The sequence below is a fragment of the Silurus aristotelis genome (assembly GCF_946808225.1).
Source record: "Silurus aristotelis genome assembly, chromosome: 13".
NCBI lineage: Eukaryota > Metazoa > Chordata > Actinopteri > Siluriformes > Siluridae > Silurus > Silurus aristotelis.
The window spans coordinates 4,273,190-4,295,680 of NC_139586.1; the positions used below are offsets into that span (position 1 = coordinate 4,273,190).

At 37.4% G+C, this 22,491-nt stretch overlaps 2 protein-coding genes across 17 annotated transcripts in view; both read right to left on the minus strand.

The window, feature by feature from the left end:
- LOC310735404 (complement factor H-like) overlaps positions 1 to 22,491 on the minus strand; it is a 189,708-nt gene that overhangs the window by 142,742 nt on the left and 24,475 nt on the right. Inside the window, exon 1 of one of the 13 annotated variants that reach the window (XM_083558116.1) lies at positions 2,890 to 3,014. The exons of the other annotated variants lie outside the window; for them this stretch is intronic. Within the exon in view, the coding sequence (XP_083414242.1) occupies positions 2,890 to 2,971 (82 nt within the window). The 5' untranslated portion in view covers positions 2,972 to 3,014. Of the gene's footprint in view, positions 1 to 2,889; positions 3,015 to 22,491 lie in introns of those variants that run through there. 13 annotated transcript variants of the gene reach the window in all.
- Positions 13,780 to 21,857, minus strand: LOC310735439 (coagulation factor XIII B chain-like). 4 transcript variants are annotated; one of them, XM_083558203.1, is made up of 7 exons: positions 21,331 to 21,857; positions 20,249 to 20,440; positions 19,160 to 19,351; positions 18,672 to 18,860; positions 18,208 to 18,399; positions 14,322 to 14,513; positions 13,780 to 14,147 (listed from the first exon to the last, which is right to left on the minus strand). In XM_083558203.1, coding segments are annotated over exons 1-7 (1,026 nt in total). In that variant the 5' UTR covers positions 21,398 to 21,857; the 3' UTR covers positions 13,780 to 14,145. The 4 variants fall into 4 exon arrangements, 2 of the variants coding, with proteins under 2 accessions (XP_083414329.1, XP_083414328.1); XM_083558202.1 differs by having other exon boundaries at positions 18,672 to 18,863; XR_014536289.1 differs by lacking the exon at positions 20,249 to 20,440 and having other exon boundaries at positions 18,672 to 18,863.

Here is a 22,491-nt window from a genome sequence, read left to right on the forward strand (position 1 = left end):
TATGTTCTAAATGACCCGCCTTTTGTTTTTAAGTAACAAGAAAGCCGATATATACAGATATTGTCTTCAACAAGGGATGGTTTGTCATCTTGCAGACAAAATAGATCAGTTTACATTCTTAATTACGATAGAGAACTGTTATAGATAAAGCAAAAGATTATATTACAGGTTTTATAAATGAATAGTATATGTAATGTACTATTTTATACTTTCTGGAGAGTTCTATATCATGTATTTGTTTGTTTCTAAAAATAAAAATAAAAATAAAAATATTAAAAAAGGGGCTTGAAATTACAAAGCAAATAACATTGTGAATCTAAAATTATTTTAAATATGAGCACAGATGTCACAAAAGCTAATATGTACATAAAGGGTCAATATCCTTTGACTGACCCTATGGGCAGTGTATCAGCTCAGTCCAGTAAATAATCACATGATTTACAAAAAAAAAAAAAAAAAAGGTTTTTCTTTTTTGTTTGTTTATTTAGGAAGAGATAAGCATAAATAGACTACAGACATTCGGACATTTTGTGATCTGGGACAAATGAGAAGGTGCACTTTGCTTTGTTTGGATAAATATAATCCTTTACTACTGTTTTTCTATCAATACCTTTAAGACTAATTTATTAATAACCAACATAAACATTTTAACTAAATAACAATTTATTAATCTTAGCAAAATTACTTTAATAATAAGGGTATTTCCTTATTATTATTAAGTGTAATGGCAATAGGAATGTTCTGAAAATATCTCAAAAAGTCCTCTTTCTGACAGTATTTGGATTTTTAGCATACTAAGTACAAAGTTCACACAAATCATTACTTCCTTTTATAAACGGAACCCTACATATTAGGGTCCTTTTGCCTTCTGCCTGATTCATCCTAATAGTCTAAAACTGCTTGGAGCTTCTAATGTGGACCTGATAAGGAATTTACAAGACACCAGTGCCCTCTTTTGATATTTAGAAAAAGTAAGATGCTTACAGTAAGTAACAGAACTTGAACAATCAGGCAGTGCAAGTTACTTAAAATTACAGTGTATAGGTGGAGAAGACCGAGGTCCCCTGGTGGTCTAGTGGTTAAGATGCAGCGCTCCCAGCGCTGCGACCCGGGTTCGATTCCCGGTCAGGGAACCATCCCCAGCCACTCTTAGTGCCGGTCCCAAGCCCGGATAAATTGGGGAGGGTTGCGTTAGGAAGGGCATCCAGCGTAAAACATGTGCCAAATCAAACGTGCGGAGGATCCGCTGTGGCGACCCCTAACGGGAGAAGCCGAAAAGAAACTTTATAACAACAAAAATATATACACCTATAATTAAAATGTAGATAATATTCAATATCAGGAATATATATATTTTTTGCTATTGCCTAAGCTGTGTAGAGACAACACATGCTAATTATTTCAGAATTTCAAGTATTTAATGCATAGTATAGACATTTATTATTATAATTTTTATACAATCAATATGGTTTATGTAGCGAGCACAAACAAAAGAAGGAATACAAACAGTGAAACACCTTTGAACACTTTTCAAAAACTGCTCATTCAAATTAGCAGACCAAAGCTAACTTTTAGCTATTAGCTAGCTATTTATTAATATATCAATAAATTGATTCTTACGGTTGCACTTTCCCGTACTCTGCCATACTCCATTTCTTGTACAGGTGGCATAAAATTGATATCCATCATCACACTGGATCAATACATGTGTATTAAACCTGTAAGTATTCTGTGGGTTCTCCACTGTTCCATAATCAATATTTGGTTTTGAACAAGTAATTTCTGAAATACAGGCAAAATATTTGTTGGGATTTATTCAACCATTATACGCAAGTTAATAATGTTAGGCGTGGTGCGGAGGCGGAAGCCGGAGTAACGGCAAACAGAAATTATGATTATTAGAATTATGGTGTCAACAATATTGTACCAGTATTATTACTGTATTGTGTTTTACATTTTTACCCTCACACACTGGTCTGGATGACCATGTTCCATCATTTTGGCATTTAACACTTCTTGACTGTTGCTTTGTTCCATAAAACCAGTATGTTTTTAAGCATATAATATGCACATGTTCACCAATAGATACCCCTTGAGGTTCTGTACTATAAACACCAACCGTGGGTGAACCAAGCATACATACAATTTCTATTGGTGTCAAAATGAGATAAAATACAATGAGAAGGATTAAGGTTTACAGAGATCTTCGAAACTCTAAAATATAAATATTCAACTTGAGTAAATTTAACACAGGAAAACAAACACTGGGTTATCACCTTCACATTCGGGTTTTATACTCCAGCCGTATTTTGTGCATTTAGGTTTTCCAGGTCTGGGTTGATACTTTTCTTCACATTTATAATGTATTATATCATTTTCTTTGTACAGTATAGCAGGATTTGTAATTCCATGTGGTATTTCAGGGGCCACGCATTCTATATCTGCAACAATGACCAAAAATATTTTAATTATATAATAATAGATACAAACAGATAACAAAACAAACAAGTTTTTTTTTTATTTATGAAACAGTAACAATTTCTTTCAACAAAAATTTTCAACCTTTAAAAAACTAGTTATTTTTTGTCAAATATATATTTGCAGTAAAATGAACTAAGCAAACCACCAGGAAGTTAAACTGAATGAAAACGCATCCTTGAGACATAACATTAGCAAATAAAAAATAACTTTTCTGCACATTCTCATATTGAATCGTTCCTGTTCTGCATTCTATAAAATATAACTTTTGGTTAGACATACTTAATGATGTCTCTTAATAAGGCTTATTGTCTTAATCATAATTTTTTAACACTAATTACTGTTACATAAAAGAATTGTAAGAAATGTAAGAAATATTATTATTTTAGAAAAATGTATATGCAGCCTTACCTTGACTTTTGACAAGGGTAAATGAAAAGACCCAAAAAGCAACAAAGAAGATTTTGGAAACCTCTTGCATAGTGGATCCCATCCTTAAGAGATTTGTAACATAGGGATTACTGTGATACTCCTTTTTGACAGTGGATCAGTAAAGGTCCTTTGTTAATCATTTATCACAGCTGACACAGCTCATTGTACACATTGAGAGTAGTGTTTAAAAAAATGTTTTATTTGAATATTGTTATACTTAGATAAAGGAGATAATTGTATAATATTGCAGTTTTGAGAAGAGTGTTTTCTTTTTAAGTAATAGGAAAGCCATATACAGATATTGTCTTCAACAAGGGATGGTTTGTCATCTTTTAGTCAATATAGATCAGTTTACATTCTTAATTACAATAGAAACCTGTTATAGATAAAGCAAAGGATTATATTACAGCTTTTATAAATTAATAGTATATGTAATGTACTATTTTATACTTTCTGAGAGTTGTATATCATGTATTTGTTTGTTTCTGAAAAAAAGGGCTTGTAATTACAAGCAAATAACATTGTAAATCTAATATTCTTTTAAATATGAGCACAGAAGCACAGAGCACAAAAATGTATATGTAAATAAAGGGTCAATATCCTTTCACTGGCCTTATGGGCAGTGTATCAGCTCAGTCCAGTAAATGGTCACATGATTTACAAAAAAAAGTTTTTTTTTTTTTGTTTATTTAGGAAGAGATAAGCATAAATAGACTACAGGCATTTGGACATTTTGCTATGTTTGGATAAATATAATCCTTTACTACTGTTTTTCTATCAATACCTTAAAACTAATTTATTAATAACCAACATAAACATTTTAACTAATTAACAATTAATTGAATTTTACCAAATAGTAATAGTCTAATATAAAGGGTATTTCCTTATTATTATTAAGTGTAATGGCAATAGGAATGTGTCAGCGTCTGGACATTTTTTGGGTTTGTTTTTGCTTTGGCCACCAGATGCCGCCACTGGGCCCTTATCCCCCTACTGGGCCCTAGCCCCTAATTGTTTAATGTCTTCCACCTGCTCCTTGTTAGGGTTGTCTATTCAAGTTGCCCCTTTTGCCTTGGTCTGGGTTGGTTCATTATATTTGTCTTCACTTTTGTTGTGGTACAGTCGTCAGTGTATTTGTCATTATTCTTGTTGTGGTATCTTCTGTCTTGATATTGGTCTTCGTATTTGTCTGTCTTGATACTCGCATTTGAAACTGAATATGTGTGTGATTGTTTGTTCTGTTTTAGTGAGTGTTTTTCTATTTTGTTTGATTACTTTGTCTGCTGTTTTCTCAAATTTTTCCCTAGCCTCCTGTTTTTCCTAGCCTCCTGGTGTCTCCTAGCTTCTCCAGTCTTCCTTAATCTGCTGTCTTCTCTGTTCTTCCAAGTCTTCCCTAATCTCCTGTCTTCTGTAGGCGCTTGGCTTTTCTGTTCTCCCGAGTCTTCCCTGTTCTTCCAAGTCTTCTCCCCTGTCTTCGAGTCTCCTGGATTTTCCGTTTTCCCCAGTCTCCTCGAGTCTCCTGACTTTTCTGTTCTCCCGAGTTTTTCCCAGTCTCGTGGCTTATCCGTTCTCCCGAGTTTTCCCCAAGCCTCCAGTCTTCTCGAGTCACTTGTTACCTTCTGTCTTCCTGAGTTTCTTCGTCCTATTTAGTCATCTTTTATTTGTATTTGTAATGTGTTTGACTGCTACTCTCTTTAGCGACCTGGGTTCGAGACCCGCTCCCAAACCTGACAGAAAAGTTCAAATATTGAACTGTCAGAAAGAGGACTTTTTGTCACTTATACATTAAACTTAATGTATAAGGGACAAAAAGTCCTCTTTCTGACAGTTCAATTTATTCTGCAATATTTTGTGAATTACTGCAAGAGAATATTTGGACTTTAAGACTACTAAGTACAACGTTCACACATTATTACTTCCTTTTATAAACGGAACCCTACATATTAGGGTCCTTTTGCCAGACTGATCTGCCTGATTCATCCTAATAGTCTAAAACTGTTTAGAGTTTCTACTAGTAAGATGCTTACTTCTAATTTTAATCTAATTTTGTTTATTTATTCCTCAAGTTTGGTTTTGTGATGCAATGAAAATTGCATAAATAAAGCTATGTTTCACTACACATTGTTCATGGATATAATAAAGAAAATAAATAAAAAAAACCCAATTTGAATTATAGTAAAATGCATTTCATATGTTCAAAAGTAAAAAATTGACCTGTCATTTTTTTTACTACATTATTTCAAACTCATTATTAGCTACTTATATTCGAACATCAATGTATGACTTGTTAATGTATCAACAGTATGACTTTTATTATCAAGTTGTACCATCAAATGCAATTTCCTTTGTAGCTGAGACATTCCACTCTGCATTTGGTCCATGCAGTTCAGAGCTTTATTGCTGTCCAGTGATTGGGGGATGATCGGTAATGGAAAAAAGGTGAATGATGCAATCACTCTGTAGGATTTTAGCGGGGAATTATCCTGGGGCATGATGTTAAATGTATTGTGGCCCGTCTCATGCAATTTCTACCTACTTTCCTTACACTTTCCTCAAGCTGCAATTTTTCATGAATTGGCTTTGAGCAGGGGTCTTCTGGTTGAAGATTTGGAATTGCAAGTTGTGACTGTCTACCAAAATACTGTAACATATACTGACACATACCAGAGCAATCAGTATGTGTCATTTGTAATTCAGATGATCGAAAAATATTTGGGTTGAATACTTTTGCAAGGCACCAATATATTATTAAACACAGAAATGTTGCCTTTGTACTGTAAAATGAATAATCACCTATTCTTAGATATGAAAATAAGTTTAAAAAAATAAAATTGATCGGAGATAAAGTATTCAGTAAAATTTAAGGTTACATTCAATTAATGCTGTTCTAGAATTCCGCAAAAATCTTTTTGTGAAAATTGCACCAGTTGTCAAAATAAAACATGTTGACATTGTCTGGGAAATTGAATGCAAGTAGCAATCATAGTGAAGGTACATAAGCTTCCTTAAGGAGCAGGTGGTTTCAGTGGTATATCTTATTGGTATCTATTAAAAAGGCCAACATAACTTGAGGTAATATGCAATTTTTCTAATTCTGAAGGTTGCTTCAATTTGAAGCTCATATTGTCAACCCTTCTAACACATAGCCACAATAGTTGTGTGGATCAGTCACAAATACCAAAGACAGAGAGGGATCCCTCTCTCTGGGAGAGGGGTAAAAGTTCTAATTCACAAAAAAAAAAAAAGATGGCCACTTTTGAGCAATGTCCTATTAAATAGATATATAAATGTCACCATCATAAATTGCTGAGGGCATCTATGTTTTTCCTAGCTTAAATAGAACCTATTAATATAGAGGTTATTAATATATAATTCACACTCTAACACGGGTGATATGGTGCAGTTTCCTGTTTAAATAAAAAAATAAAAAATAAGGCAATTGGTAACAGTAATTCTGACTTATAGAACAGCACAGAGAAGTGCACTTTTACTAGACAATGAAAGTATTTCTTTTAAAAAACTGGGATGTTAACTGGGATATTAATTTTTTTTTTGGGCCTCAAGTTTTCATAATAGGAAAACAACACAAGCACAAATACTGAGGTGCTTTATGTTTAGAGTTCATGCATCAGTCTTTGGTAATCAGCACACAGTACTGGTTTGCATTTGTATTTTACTAATAAATCCTGCACTCTAATCCCCAAGTCTGTCAATTGTGTCAACTGAACTATAGGTGTACCTTCACATCTGGGAAAAGGGTGTCTCCAATTTCCATCATTTGAACAGAAAACGTCTCCAGGTTATGGACGTAACCGTAGTTCCCTGAGGGAACGAGACACTGTGCCAAAACGCTTTGGGAACGCCTCACGTTGTCCACGCTCTGAATCACATGTAAAATCCGGCCAATAGGGGCACCCCGCAGACCAGGCCCTAGAGGCTGCCATACTACGGGTGGAATGAGCCTTGACTTCAAACAGGGTGGGAAGACCAGAGGACCAATAACCAACCAAAATCGCATCCACCATCCATATACTGAGAGCCTGCATACTGGCAGGAAAACCTTTCTTATGACGGCCATAGCAGACAAACAGTTTCTCTGACCTCCATCAAGTACGTATCCAGTGCTCGCACTGGACACAGTTGAATCTGTGTCTCCTGGTCTGGAACTAGAAAGGGAGGAGGGCAGAACGCCTGCAACACAACAGGTCGTAGGGATCTTAGGTACATACCCAGCACTAGGGTAGAGGAACGCACTGGCCATGCCAGGGGTTAACTCCAGGAGAGACGGGGCCACAGAGAGGGCGTATAGGTCCCCAAACCTTTCAAGGGAGGACATTGAGAAAAGGAAGGCGATCTTAACCGACAGGTACCTAAGGGCCACCTAGGCCAAAGGCTCGAAGGGGGCTCAGATAGAGCCACCAATACAACAGGCAAATCTCACACAGGCACTCCGGAACGTGTCATGACAGGGTGTTTCCCTAGCAACTGCAACGCTGGTGGGGTACAACAAGCCGCGATAGCAGACACATAAACCTTCAAGGTGGCCTTCTACAAACTGTCTGTGTAAGAACTCCAGAACAGCCCCAACCGGGCAGTTGAGTGGGTCAAACTTGTGGTGCTTACACCACTTGTAGAACAGCTGCCATCTTCTTCTTCTTCTTTCGGCTGCTCCCATTAGGGGTCGCCACAGCGGATCATCCGTCTCCATACCACCCTGTCCTCTACATCTGTCTCTTTCACACCAACTACCTGCATGTCTTCCCTCACCACATCCATGAACCTCCTCCTTGGCCTTCCTCTTTTCCTCCTACCTGGTGGCTCCATTTTCAGCATTTTTCTACCAATATAATTCGTGTCCCTTCTCTGCACATGTCCAAACCATCTCAATCTCGCCTCCCTCACCTTGTCACCAAAACATCCTACATGTGCTGTCCCTCTAATAAACTCATTTCTAATCTTGTCCATCCTCGTCACTCCCAACGAAAACCTTAACATCTTCAGCTCTGCTACCTCCAGCTCCCTCTCCTGTCTTTTACTCAATGCCACTGTCTCTAATCCATACAACATCGCAGGTCTCACCACAGTCCTATTAACTTTCCCTTTCATTCTTGCAGATACCCTACTATCACAAATCACTCCTGTCACTCTTCTCCACCCACTCCACCCTGCCTGCACTCTTTTCTTTACTTCTCTAACACACTCTCCATTACTTTGCACTGTTGACCCCAGGTACCTGAATTCCTCCACCTTCTCCACCTCTTCTCCCTGCAACCGCATCACTCCACTGCCCTCCCTCTCATTCACACACATGTACTCTGTCTTACTCCTACTGACTTTCATTCCCCTTCTCTCAAGCGCATATCTCCACCTCTCCAGGCTCTTCTCAACCTGCTCTCTACTCTCACCACAAATCACAATATCATCTGCAAACATCATAGTCCAGGGAGACTCCTGTCTGACCTCGTCCGTCAACCTGTCCATCACCACTGCAAACAGGTAAGGGCTCAGGGCCGATCCTTGATGCAGTCCAACCTTCACCCTGAACCAGTCTGCCGTACCTACTGCACACTTCACTGCCGTCACACTGTCCTCATACATGTCCTGCACCACCCTCACATACTTCTCTGACACACCTGACTTCCTCATACAATACCACAACTCCTCTCTCGGCACCCTGTCGTACGCTTTCTCTAAATCCACAAATACACAATGCAGCTCCTTCTGTCCTTCTCTATACTTCTCCATCAACATCCTCAAAGCAAATAAGGCATCTGTGGTGCTCTTCCTCGGCATGAAACCATACTGTTGCTCACAGATGGTCACCTCTTCTCTCAGCCTGGCTTCCACTACTCTTTCCCATAACTTCATGGTGTGACTGATCAACTTAATTCCCCTGTAGGTACTGCAGGTCTGCACATCTCCCTTATGTTTAAAGATCGGTACCAGCACACTTCTTCTCCATTCCTTAGGCATCCTCTCCCCTTCCAGAATCCTGTTAAACAATCTGGTTAAAAACTCCACTGCCATCTCTCCTAAACATCTCCACGCTTCTACCGGTATGTCATCTGGTCCAACCGACTTTCCATTCTTCATCCTCTTAATCGCTGCTCTCACTTCCTCCTTACTAATCCTATCTACATCCTGCTTCACCAACTCCACATTCTCCAACCTTCTCTCTCTCTGATTTTCCTCATTCATCAGCTGCTCAAAATACTCCCTCCATCTTCTCAACACACTCTCCTCATTAGTCAACACATTTCCCTCTCCATCCTTTATTGCTCTAACTTGCAGTACATCCTTCCCAGCTCGGTCCCTCTGCCTGGCCAATCGGTACAAATCCTTTTCTCCTTCCTTAGTGTCCAACCTCTTATACAGCTCCTCATATGCCTTTTCCTTGGCTTTCGCCACATCCCTTTTTACCTGCTGCCGGATCTCCTTGTACTCCTGCCTACTTTTCTCATCACTCTGTCGATCCCACTTCTGTTTTGCCAACCTCTTTCCCCTAATGCTCTCCTGCACTTCCTCATTCCACCACCACGTCTCCTTGTCTTGCTTTCTATTTCCAGATGTCACACCAAGTACTTTTCTAGCTGCCTCCCTCATCGCTCCTGCAGTAGTTGCCCAATCATCCAGCACCTCTTCACCACCACCAAGCCCCTGTCTGACCTCTTCCCTGAACCTCACACTACACTCTTCCTCCTTCAGTTTCCACCATCTTATTCTTCTTTCAATCCTTACTTTCCTCCTCTTCTTCTTCGCCTCCAAAACTATCCTACAGACCACCATCCGATGCTGTCTAGCTACACCGATGCTGTCCCCCGCCAACACCTTACAGTCTCCAATCTCCTTCAGGTTGCATCTCCTACACAGAACATAATCCACCTGTGTGCACCTTCCTCCACTCTTATACGTCACCCTATGATCCTCCTTCTTCTTAAAATACGTGTTCACCACTGCCATTTCCATCCTTTTAGCAAAATCTACCACCATCTGCCCTTCCACATTCCTCTCCTTGAAACCATACCTACCCATCACCTCCTCATCACCTCTGTTCCCTTCACCTACATGCCCATTAAAGTCTGCCCCAATCACCAATCGTTCTTTCCTAGGTACACCATCTACCACTTCATCTAATTCACTCCAGAATCTTATCTTCTCCTCCATCTCACAGCCAACTTGTGGAGCATAGGCACTGATGACATTTATCATCATCCCTTCAACCTCCACCTTCACGATCATCACCCGATCAGAAACTCTCTTCACCTCCACTACACTCTTACTGTACTCTTCCTTCAGAATCACCCCTACACCATTTCTCTTTCCATCCACACCATGATAAAACAGTTTAAACCCACCTCCAATGTTCCTGGCCTTACTCCCTTTCCACTTGGTCTCCTAAACACACAGCATATCTACCTTTCTCCTCTCCATCATATCAGCTACCTCTCTCCCTTTACCCGTCATAGTACCAACATTTAAAGTACCAACCCGAACCTCTACTCTCCTACACTGCTCCTTTTCCCGCCGTCTCTGTAGACGTCTTCCTCCTCTCCTTCTCCTCCTTCGGCCAACAGTAGCCCAATTTCCACCGGTACCCTGTCGGCTAACGATACCTGTGGCGGTCGTTGTTAACCCGGGCCTCGACCGATCCGGTATGAAATTTTCATTTGTGATCCGCATATTTGATTTGGCACATGTTTTACGCTGGATGCCCTTCCTAACGCAACCCTCCCCATTTACCCGGGCTTGGGACCGGCACTAAGAGTGCACTGGCTTGTGCCCCCCTAATGGCTGGGTTAGAACAGCTGCCATCTAGCGGCATAAAACCTCCTTTTTGAGGGAGAATGGTCTCAACTACCACAGTAGAGAGACCAGCTGCTAGAAGTCACAGCTTCTATAACTCCCCTGTTCCCCCCTGAACTCCCAGGGTTCCCCTGGCCTGCGAGAGGAGATTCCCTCCTGGGAGAAATATCCCAAGGAGGTCCTTAGAGAAGGGACAGCATCTCCACAAACCACGGTCTGCCTGGCCAACAGGGTGCTACCAGGAGGAGACGTACTTCATCCTGATGGATTCTCACCAGAACTCCCGGAAGCAGCGCGATGGGAGGGAAGGCGTACAGACGAAGGCGTCTGCTCTCCAATTCAACCAGCCCGGGATGTGAACAGCTCTCATTGAGAGAAGTTTCTTTTGGGACCACAGGAGAATCCGGTACGCTAGCCTGTACAGGGGGCGAATCAAAGACCCCTGTGATGACCACTTAGGTCTCAGAGGAGCTTCTGCGGAGCTTGGAGGCGAGACATCACCTTCTGTGGAGCTTGGAGGCGAGATGTCGCCTTCTGAGGTGCTTGGGGGTGAGACGTCGCATTCTGAGGAGCTTGGAGGCGAGACATCACTTTCTGAGGAGCTTGGAGGCAAGACGTTGCCTTCTGAGGAGTGTGAAAGCAAGACGTCGCCTTCTGAGGAGTTTGGGGACAATGTTCTGGTCTTGTCATGGTCTGGCGGCAGTACGACCTCCTTTTCGCGGCCTAATGGTGGTAAGGCGATCCCTTGGAAGCCAGGCGGCGCAACAACATCCTTTTCGTGGCCAGGCAACAGTACAACGTCCGTGTCGCGGCCAGGTGACAGTTCAATGTCCCTTCGCAGCCAGCAGGCGGTACGACATCCTTTTGGCCCCCGGGCGGCGTTACGATGTCCTTTTCGGGGCCGGGCGGCGTTTCGACACCCTCGGAAAAACACTGGAGCGGAGCGGCACCCTCGGCGGAACACTGGCGCAGAGCGACACCTTCGGCGGAACACTGGCGCAAAGCGCCACCCTCGGCGGGACACTGGAGCGAAGCGGCGCCCTCGGCGGAACACTGGACCGGAGACACGCACTCGGAGGAATACTGAAGCTGAGCGGCGGGACACTGGAATGGAGCAGCGCTCAGCGGGGACGCTGGAACGGAGCGGCACGCTTGGCGGGATGCTGGAAGGAACAAGGGATGCCCTCGTTCATGCTCCACACTCTCCAGGCCCCAGAAAGAGCTCCCCCAGACAGGAGAGAAATGCAGAATGTGATTTTGGCTCGTTCAGAGGGAAATTCGGATGAATGCATATCCACATACCGGCGCTCCGTAGAATCCGCCCCACTCAGCCATTTCGCCGAAGAAGCGAACCAGGAATTCCATTGAGCTCTCTGAGGTGCTCCGGAGCCGGCGAGCATGATCCAGGAGGAGCGGCAGCGGGCTTACGGAAAAAATTCGATGCAGAAACGGGTTGCCGATCCACCGCGCCAGAGCGATTTCTCTTTTCTTTATAAAAGTCAGACCTTCTGTTGTGGGTTGTGACCGTGGGTCGGAAGCTGAAGTAATGCTATCATGCTTCCACGAAACGGATCTAATCCACGGAACGTAAGTAATTCACTGAACGTAAGCAATCCTGAACGTAAGTGAATCCACTGTGTTGTTTTTTTGTTAATTTTGCTAGCTTAGGGATTTTCAATTTAGAGGTAATGTATTATGTGTTACTGGCCAGAGCACCCCCTTTAAGATGGTAGCGGATGGTAGGTAAGACGTGGCTGAGGGAAGCATCATGACATGCAACTTAAGGTGCGGTCCGTGAAAATATTGTTTGACATAAAACCGTGGCGCAAATAAAGCTGGGGACTATAGAATAATTAAATGTATGAATAGTGTATGAATATTGTGTGTGTTCTGTAAGACAATGCTCATTGTTAAAAGTGCTATACAAATAATAAAAAAAAAATTATTACAATATATTTAGACGGAATGACCAGAAAGGTAAAGTACTAAAAACAGGTTTGCCATTCATTCTTGTATTTAAAACTGATCATTATTTTTTTTAAATGTTAGCAAACTAAGTCATCTTTCTCTAACAAAAGAGAAAGTGAGTCGTTTACATTTGTGCACTTGAATTGTGGACCACTTTAAACTGTGCAAAGTAGGGGATTAGGTTTTTCTGTTGTCTGCTAATCTGCCTGTTTGACTTTTTTCTAAATGGGATCCTTGTTAGCATGATATGCCAAGAACATGTGGTTGGATGTTTGCAGGACTTGAATACTGAATTGATCCAAAACAGTATCCTCCATGGTTAATGATTGTGTGTTAGTCCACACAAGTTGCCTGCATGATAATTAATTTCAGGAAATTAACACAAAACATACGTTTAAGAAAATAAAATAAAAGATAACTTAAAATATGACTGTAAGATTTTTAAGCACAAAAGTTTTATTTTAATTTATCTTGCTTAAGGAATATTTTGTGTATGCATCACATTATTAGAGTTAACAGTTTGATTTTACCAACTGAAGGACATAAATAAGTAAAAAAGAAGCATTTCTCCTGTGATATAGCCTATTACACGTATCATGCATTTAATTCTCCATAGGATCTGTTGATTTTCCATGATTTGTAGTTTGAACTAACATAATAAAAAAATATAAATATATAAATAAAAAATAATGTTCTGTCCTGATGACAAATATTATCTTTGATTTAGATACTTGATGATTTAGTGATCACTTGGTGTCCATTTCCTGGATGTGATACTGTTATAATTAATTGTGTCAGATTTATAAATATAATATGACCTCAGACTGAAGATTTTTTCGATTTTCTTACATGAATAAATGATGACATATTGTGATTACAGGTGAGACTGTTAGAAATTGCTGGTGATATTTATATTGACCTTTAATTATTATCGCACAAAAAATTGTCAGAATCATCTTAGGTCTGAATAGCAATATGCACAATGTTGGTAAAAACTTAATACTAAAGACACTTTATGTACCACTGAATATGGCACCTTCTGTGTAAGATGGCCTGTAATATTTTCCAAGAAAAGAATAAAATATACAGCTAAAAATATTTTTTTTATTATTATGTTTTTATTGACTTACTATAATACCCATGAAATGACATAACCTGTTAAAGTAGAACATTATATGTCTTATTTTGGAATCTACATATCCTTAAAAAAGCATGAAAAGTGTCATATTAGACAAATACAGTATGATTGAGACTATAATGATCATAATATATAATAATAATTTAAATAATTCAAATCAATTTTCAATCAATCAATTAATCAATCAATCAATTCAATTAAAGCACTTGAGCTACAAATATATTTTTTATCTGTTTATGAAATATTATCGATTGACCATTATTTATGTACATTTCTTTGACTTCAGCAATGACGGTTCCTTGAGAAATGTTTCAATTTCCGATGGATTCTAAAATGAAATAGACAGGATACATTTTCAGTTTGTTGTTATTAATAATTGTAAGTATTGCTATCCATAAAGAGCAAGATTACATTCCTGCAAATGTTTTAAATCTAGATTTGATGGTTATAACAGTAATTACTTTACAAAAGATTTATTTCAGAATGACTATTTGCTACTCACATTGAAGACATCGTGGGTAAATCCATTTTCCTGCAGAGCATGTGGCTTCGGGCCCATTTTCAAAGTAAAATCCTTCTTTACACTTGTATAGTACTGTGCCGCCTTCCTCATAGTACGCCTTTAGATTTCCTTTTTTTAAAATGCTATTATTTATTTGTCGCTCAGGGTCTGGGCATTTAGGGTTTTGAGCCACTATAACAAACACCAAATAATTAACAAATTAAAACACTTATATATATATATATATATATATATATATATATATATATATATATATATATATATATATATATATATATATATAAATGTGTGTGTGTGTGTGTATATATATATATATATATATATATATATATATATATATATATATATATATATATATATATATATATATAAACAATAACCCACATACAACACACACTATATATAAGTTTAAGCAAAAAAGTACATATTAATTATGTCAAAATATTAAGTCATTATGGGTATTCTGTCATACTGAAATTGAATAAATAAATAAATAAATAAATAAATAAATAAATAAATAAATAAATAAATAAATAAATAAATCTGATAGTTTCTCAAAATTACCTCAGATTTAAATTATTAAGGAATGAATGAAAGTTTTTCTTATTTCTAACATAATAAAAAGTGCTATTAGATTTTCTTAATAAATATTTAAAATGAATCATTAAATTATAGGTTCAACCAGTGATTTTCGTATAAAAAGGAAAAAAGAATTGAATTGACATACTTAGAACAAGAACATACATAAGACAATTATAAAGTTTATTTAAAAATTAGTTTAATTTTAGCTGTATGAAATGATTTTAAAGCAAATAATATATACAAAATTTGCAGATTCTATTAGCAGACTCTATTACTCCAAATCGTTGCTCAGGACTATTCATTTAATCTACTTTAGTGCTAATCTCCAGGTTATACCTATTATTTCCTTAACTAACTTTGCTTTCTGTTCCATGGCCAGCAAGAACTTATATTATTTAATAAGTACAACCAGTAGATCAGAAGAATCCTGGTTGAGTCAAACTTTTTCCATTTGAGCGAATTGATTTTATTTATTTTCCACACCAAAATCATCATTGTATTTACCTACATGTTTCTTCAAACAGATAATTACTGAAGCATTAGAACCTGTTCTAAATAGAATACATCCTTCCATTAGCACTGGTTCTAAAGGTTATATCACAGCAGGTCTACTTATACCTGCATAACATAGGTGTACCATTCATGAAATGTACCAGTCAGGATTTAAGCCTCATCATAGCCCAGAGACAGCACCGGGTAAAGTGGAAAAAAAGGCCTGCTATTGGCTGTTCAAAGCCGTGTCTCCTTGCCTGTATTGTTTAAACCCAGTGCAGCTTTTGATACACCAGTAATCATAATGTTCTCCCTGCTTGACTAGAAAATGTTAGGCCCACTTACTTGTCTGATCACGGTTTTGTCTCCTTACTTGTTTTGCTCGACCTTAGTGCAGCTTTTGACACCAATGATCACACTATACTACTTGCTAGACTTGAGAACGTTGTTGGAATAAAGGGAACAGCTCTCTCTTTACTCAGGTCTTATTTGACTGATCGCTATCAGTTTGTTGATGTAAATGGTGAGTTCTCCACACTCTCTGAGGTAAAGTTTGGTATTCCTCAAGGATCTGTCTTAGGCCCTCTGCTTTCCTCTTTATATATGCTGCCTCTTGGTGAAATTATTCATAAACATGGGATTCGCTTCCATTGCTATGCTGATGACACACAGCTGTATATTTCAGCAAAGCCAGATGAGAGAGATCAGCTTGAGAAGTGTGTAAAGGACATTAGACAGTGGATGCTTGATAACTTTCTTCTACTCAACTCAGATAAGACAAAAGTACTTTTACTAGGACCACATGCAGCTAGAAGCAAACTTTACGATTTCATAGCATCTCTGGATGGTGTTTCTGTTTCAGCATGTACGGCTGTCAAAGACCTTGGTGTTATTGACCCTAGTCTTTCCTTTGAGGCTCACATGAAAAATATCACCAAGATCGCCTTCTTTCACTTTAGAAATATTGCTAAAATTAGAAATATGATGTCGTTACAGGATGCAGAAAAACTAGTTCATGCTTTTGTTACTTCTAGATTAGATTACTGTAACGCTTTACTGTCTGGTAAGTGCATAAATAAGCTTCAGTTAGTTCAGAATGCAGCAGCAGGAGTCCTCACTAGATCTAGGAAAAATGACCAAATCACCCCTGTTTTAATCAGTCTACACTGGCTCCCAATCAAATCTTGCATTGATTATAAAATACTACTACTGAGGTATAAAGCACTTAACGGTCTTCCACCGAAGTATCTGAGTGAACTTCTGTACCAGTATGATCCTCCACGCCTACTTAGATCAAAAGGTGCTGGCTATCTGTTGGTTCCTCAAATAATGAAGACTACAGCAGGGGGCATATCTTTCTCTTATAAAGCCCCACAGTTATGGAACAGCCTTCCAATCAGTGTTCAGGACTCAGACACAGTCTCAGTGTTCAAGTTGAGGTTAAAAACATATTTATTCAGTCAAGCCTTTGATCAGTAGATTTTTTCTTAGGTAAAGGCTCAGATCTGGAGGGAACATGGATATAGAGTGTTTGGTGAACTGGGATATTGGTATGCTGTCGTCCCCTCACATTCACACGTTCACTCAGGTTTGTTGACGGTGGTGTGGTGGGTCGTCTCTTATCCCAGGGATCCCTCATGTCTGTATTACCTTCTGGTTCTCCCTTTTAGTTATGCTGCCATAGCGAGTCTTGCTGGGGTCCAAACTGCACAGTGACATTAACTTTCATACAACAATAAGGACACTTAATAATCCATATCCTTCTCTTCCTGTCACCCTCTTCTCTCTCTCTCTCTCTCTCTCTCTCTCTCTCTCTCTCTCTCTCTCTTAGTCGAGTTAAACTTGCTCCTGAGGCTCCAGTGACCACTGTTCCTGCCCTTCTCCCCTCCGTGGATCCTCCCACTTCGTCCAGGCCTGCCTCTGGATAGTGTTCTGTTCGACTGGAGGCCACTCTGTGCAGCTTGGGACGGTTTCTCATCAACGCCTTGGGTGGTTCCATGAAATTACGGAGTAAGAACGGGCGCTTTTGAGGATGGATTGGACTGTAGTTAATGTCAACAGTCTCCAATACTGACTCAGAACTACAGTTTGCTTCTGATTACCATCACTGCACCCCGCAACATTGTATATCTGCTTTAAATGGACATTCGGTGCAACCCAGATGAGGATGGGTTCCCTCTTGAGTCTGGTTCCTCTCAAGGTTTCTTCCTTATGCCATCTCGGGGAGTTTTTCCTTGCCACAGTTGCTCATCAGGGACAAACTTACTTACAAAGAACATATTTACTTTTAATCACCACATTATCTGTGTAAAGCTGCTTTGAGATAATGTTCATTGTTAAAAGCGCTATACAAATAAAAATGAATTGAATTGAAAAGTCTGCTTAGTCTCACACTGCAGTATATGAATTAACTGTCGATCTGTTATGATCCACTTAAGTCAAAAAGTGCAGGATATTTATTTACATGCCTACCCTACATTAGTTTCAGATGTCAAAAAACAAAAGCAATGGACGCATGCCTGATGTGGGCTTTGCAAAACAACAAGTAAATATCCATGAAACTCTACACCACCCAGTTTCCACTGCTGACCCTTACCTAGTGTGAAGCAGTCAGGGTAAAAGAAATGCTGTGCCAGCTTTCACACCATCCATCTCACAACCAAATTTTTTAATGGTAAATATATATATATATTTATATATATATATATATATATATATATATATATATATATATATATATATATATATATATATATATATATATATATATATAAATGAGTTTGCTACTTACATGGTATACATTGTGGGTAATCCCATTTTCCTGTGGAACATGTGGCTTCAGGCCCATTTTCAAAGTAATAGCCTGCTTTACACTTGTATTGTACTGCGCTGCCTTCCAGATAGTATGCCCTTTGATTTGCTCTATTCAGAATTGCGTTATTTATTTGTCGCTCGGGCTTTGGGCATTTAACGTTTTCAACAACTATAATCAACATAAAATCCAAGTTAAAATAAACATTCAGAAAAAAATGTTAAACAGTGATAATAATTATACAATATTATGATAAGGAAAGAATCTCAAATTCTTTCGAATGCTGTAAAATGTCAATGATGAGTGTAAATTCAAATCAGGACCTAAATGTTTATCAAAGCCAAGTACTTTTTTTGTTTTGTTTTGTTTGATAAACCATGGTTGGTTTGGTTAGTAAAATGGATACTGTATATATTTTTCAACAATGACAGTTTGCTACTCACATATTATGCATTGTGGGTAATCCCATTTTCCTCTGAAACATGTGGCTTGGGGCCCATTTTCAAAGTTATAGCCTGCTTTACACTTGTACTGTACTGTGGCACCTTCCAGATAGTATGCTTTCAGATGTATTCTCTTCATAATTGCATTATTTATTTCTTGCTCTGGGTTTGGGCATCTAAGAGTTTCAACTACTGTAATAAACATCAAATCAGCATGAAAATGTTAATGAAAAAAACAGCAAAATTAATTATAATAAATATAATTTATATATATTATTACTAGTAGTACACATATCAATAGTAGTAGTAGCAATAATAATACAAATAGAAATGATACTACTACTCATACTACTTCTACTAATTATAATAATATACATAAAGACATCATGATCCATGGTTCATGATTAATGAAGGTCTAGATAAAGAAATTGGTAGCAGGGTGTGAGATGATGGGAGTGTTTTTTTCTTTTTGTTTGTTTCTGATTTACATGGTATGCATTGTGGGTAATTCCATTTTCCTCCAGTGCATGTGGCTAGGGGCCCATTTTCCAAGTAATACCCCTCTTTGCACTTGTATTGTACTGCGCCACCTTCCTGATAGTACGCCTTCAGGTTTATTCTCCTCAGAATTGCATTATTTATCACCCGTTTAGGGTCTCGACATCTAAGATTTTCACCCACTATAAAAGAAAACCCACAATCATTCTACTGTTAACATATATGTACAGTCAGCAAATTGTTAAAGACCTTGCAATAATAAATATATTTTATTATGAATATAGTAATCAAAATTTCAGAAACATTAATGTTAAGTATACAACACAATCAAAACCAAATCAGGATTTGGATGTATAATTAAGTCAATGTACATCTGTTGTCGTCTTTTTTTTATTTTGTATCGTTCTTTTCACTAGGCTGTAACTAAACTTCAAAATGTCAAAGGTGTGACCATTTAAGATGATCATATATTTGGTAATAAATGATGGAAGGTGTGGTGCCAATGCTAAAGTTTAGTGCTGGGATATTACTAAACATATAAAGTGCTGTATTCCATTTAGTTTATTTTTTCTTAACAAGCTCAGATGATATGCATTGTGGGTAAGCCCATGTTCCTGCAAAACAAGCAGCTTGGGGTCCATTTTCAAAGTAATAGCCTGCTTTACACTTGTATTGTACTGTGTTGCCTTTTTGAAAGTATGCCTTTAGATTTGTTTTCTTCAGAATTGCATTATTTTTTTTTTTGCTCAGGATCAAGGAATCTAAGGTTTCCACCCACAATAATCAAAACGCCAAATCATCAACAAGTTAACATATACAGTCAGAAACATGTTAATGTCAAAACAATATTATTATTATTATTATTATTATTATTATTATTATTATTATTATTATTATTATTATTATTATTATAATTACTACTACTACTACCAAGACTTCTGCAATTACTTGAGTGCGATAGTTGGCATGGCACCAATGCTGAAGTCCTGTGCTGGAATACTGTTAAGCATATTAAGTGCTGTTTTGTGCTTCGTTTGGTTGTTTAGATTTTTTCTTGACAATAATGGTTTGCTACTTACATGATATGCATTGTGGGTAATCCCATTTTCCTGCGAAACATGTGGATTGGAGCCCATTTTCAAAGTAATAGCCTGCTTTACACTTGTATTGTACTGTGCTGCCTTCCTGATAATATTTCTTCAGATTTGCTCTTTTCAAAATGGCATTATTTATTTGTCGCTCAGGGTCTGGGCATCTAAGGTTTTCAACAACTGTAATAAACATCAAATCGAACAAGTTAACAAATACAGTCAAGAAAATGTTTAGGTAAAAACTGTTATAATAATATACATATATATATATATATATATATATATATATATATATATATATATATATATATATATATACACAAATGGAACCTCGATACTCGCAACCTTGACACTCATGACCTTGACACTTTTCATTTGGAACTGGAGTAAGAGTAACTCGCAAAAAATCTGATCATAAGTTCGAAATAACATTTCAAAACAGAGTTTGCACTAAAAAATTAAATAAAATTGTTAACTAAAAACTATTAAAAACTTTTTCATTATTAAATGTATTATATATTTAAAGTAGTAAATAAAACATTACATCTACAGTACAGTACATCTACAGTTCCCCTTCAAAACCATCCATAGGTGAGAGTCTAAAACTCGCGTCAATAATTAAGTGTGGCTGAATTAAAAGCTGTTGGAGACTCCACTAGTGCTGTTACAAAAGCTTATTGTTTTAATGCAGAGCCTTTGCCATGATGTTCTGTATAACAAATAAATAGCTAATAAAATACTGTAAATATGATCTTAATTAAGCCACTTTTTAAAGTTAACCTAATCTGTATATCTAATTGTTAAACATAATCTAATCATAATTGTGTTTTTTTTTTTTTATTTAGTTTTTTGTGTGCTTCTGGAATCTTTAAAATAAATACTTTAAAAATTAAAAAATTAAAATCATTATTTGTATTAATGAGTTATAATGCAGGATAAAGTAGGGCTTAAGTGTACAAAGACTTGGAAAGTATGTACCATAATCAGGTGAAAATTGTTGTATAAGTCTTATTTACATCAGACAATACGAATTTTAATGACAATAAATAAAAAAGAAATATTATTCTTACCATCATATGCTGAGGTATAAACACTGGCCCAGAAAAACAGATACAGGACAACAAGACTTGGCTCCATTGTTCTTGTTTAGTAGGTTAACTCAGGCATTATAATCTAAAAACATTAGTCAGGGTTAAAATTTCCCACCTTGAACACACCCATTTCTGCACACGTTTTTGTAGGGCTTACTGTAAATATTATTGTTATGATGGAAAACAAATGATTTCATAAGACTGTTCATGTTGTTTCATATAACTGTTTTTGACATTGTACACAATAAACCATTACCTCCAGGTGTGTTCTGAAGTAAAAGGCACAGAGTGATATTTAAAACAATGTAGAATTGTAAAAAGCACATTAAAAACACAGATTATAAAACTATGATCTATAGCATTATAACATTGACAGTGCTGCTTTTTATTGTAATTAGCCACCATATTAATTAGCTGGGGTATGCACATGAATATTTTCAATTGCTCTTAGTTGGATTATCAATGGAGTCTTAAGATGTATGTAAAATGTTGCCACTGATGTCAGGTCAAAATGATGTAAGTTTTTTTCCCTTTCAATTTACCATATACACCAAAATCTGCAAATAAACAGGGTGGCATTGTGATGCTGAAAAGGGAAATTTCCTCCCCAAACTGTTGTGAGAATTCAGAAGAAGGAAAGGATTACTCAATATGTCACTGTATTACAAATTAAAGACATTTCCACACATATGAGGGTTAAACCTGTCCGATGAAGTAAGGGTTAAGTTGCATTTCCAAATGTTTTTGACGTTTTGGAATAGAAGATAACATTTGGATTTAGCTGAATTTGTAATAATATTTAAACAGGTCTTCATTTAGGTGAAGTCATAATAATCCACTCATAATAATCAAATCGAAGATGCGGATCATGAATACGGATGATCTGAATATACTGTAAATAGTCTTTATGATATTAATTTACTGTATTTTTCACTATTGTAATGTGGAAGTGTAGTCGTATAATTGTAATAATCTTTTAAACAATGGATTTTGTAATAAACTGTAAAAAGACAAAGATTGTGGATATTATAGCATTTGTCATAAGAATTAACTATGAAGTGTTCTCATGATCTCCACATGATGCACACATCATATTGTCAGGCTGGAATAATGATTTTACTTAATCTTATACTGCACAAA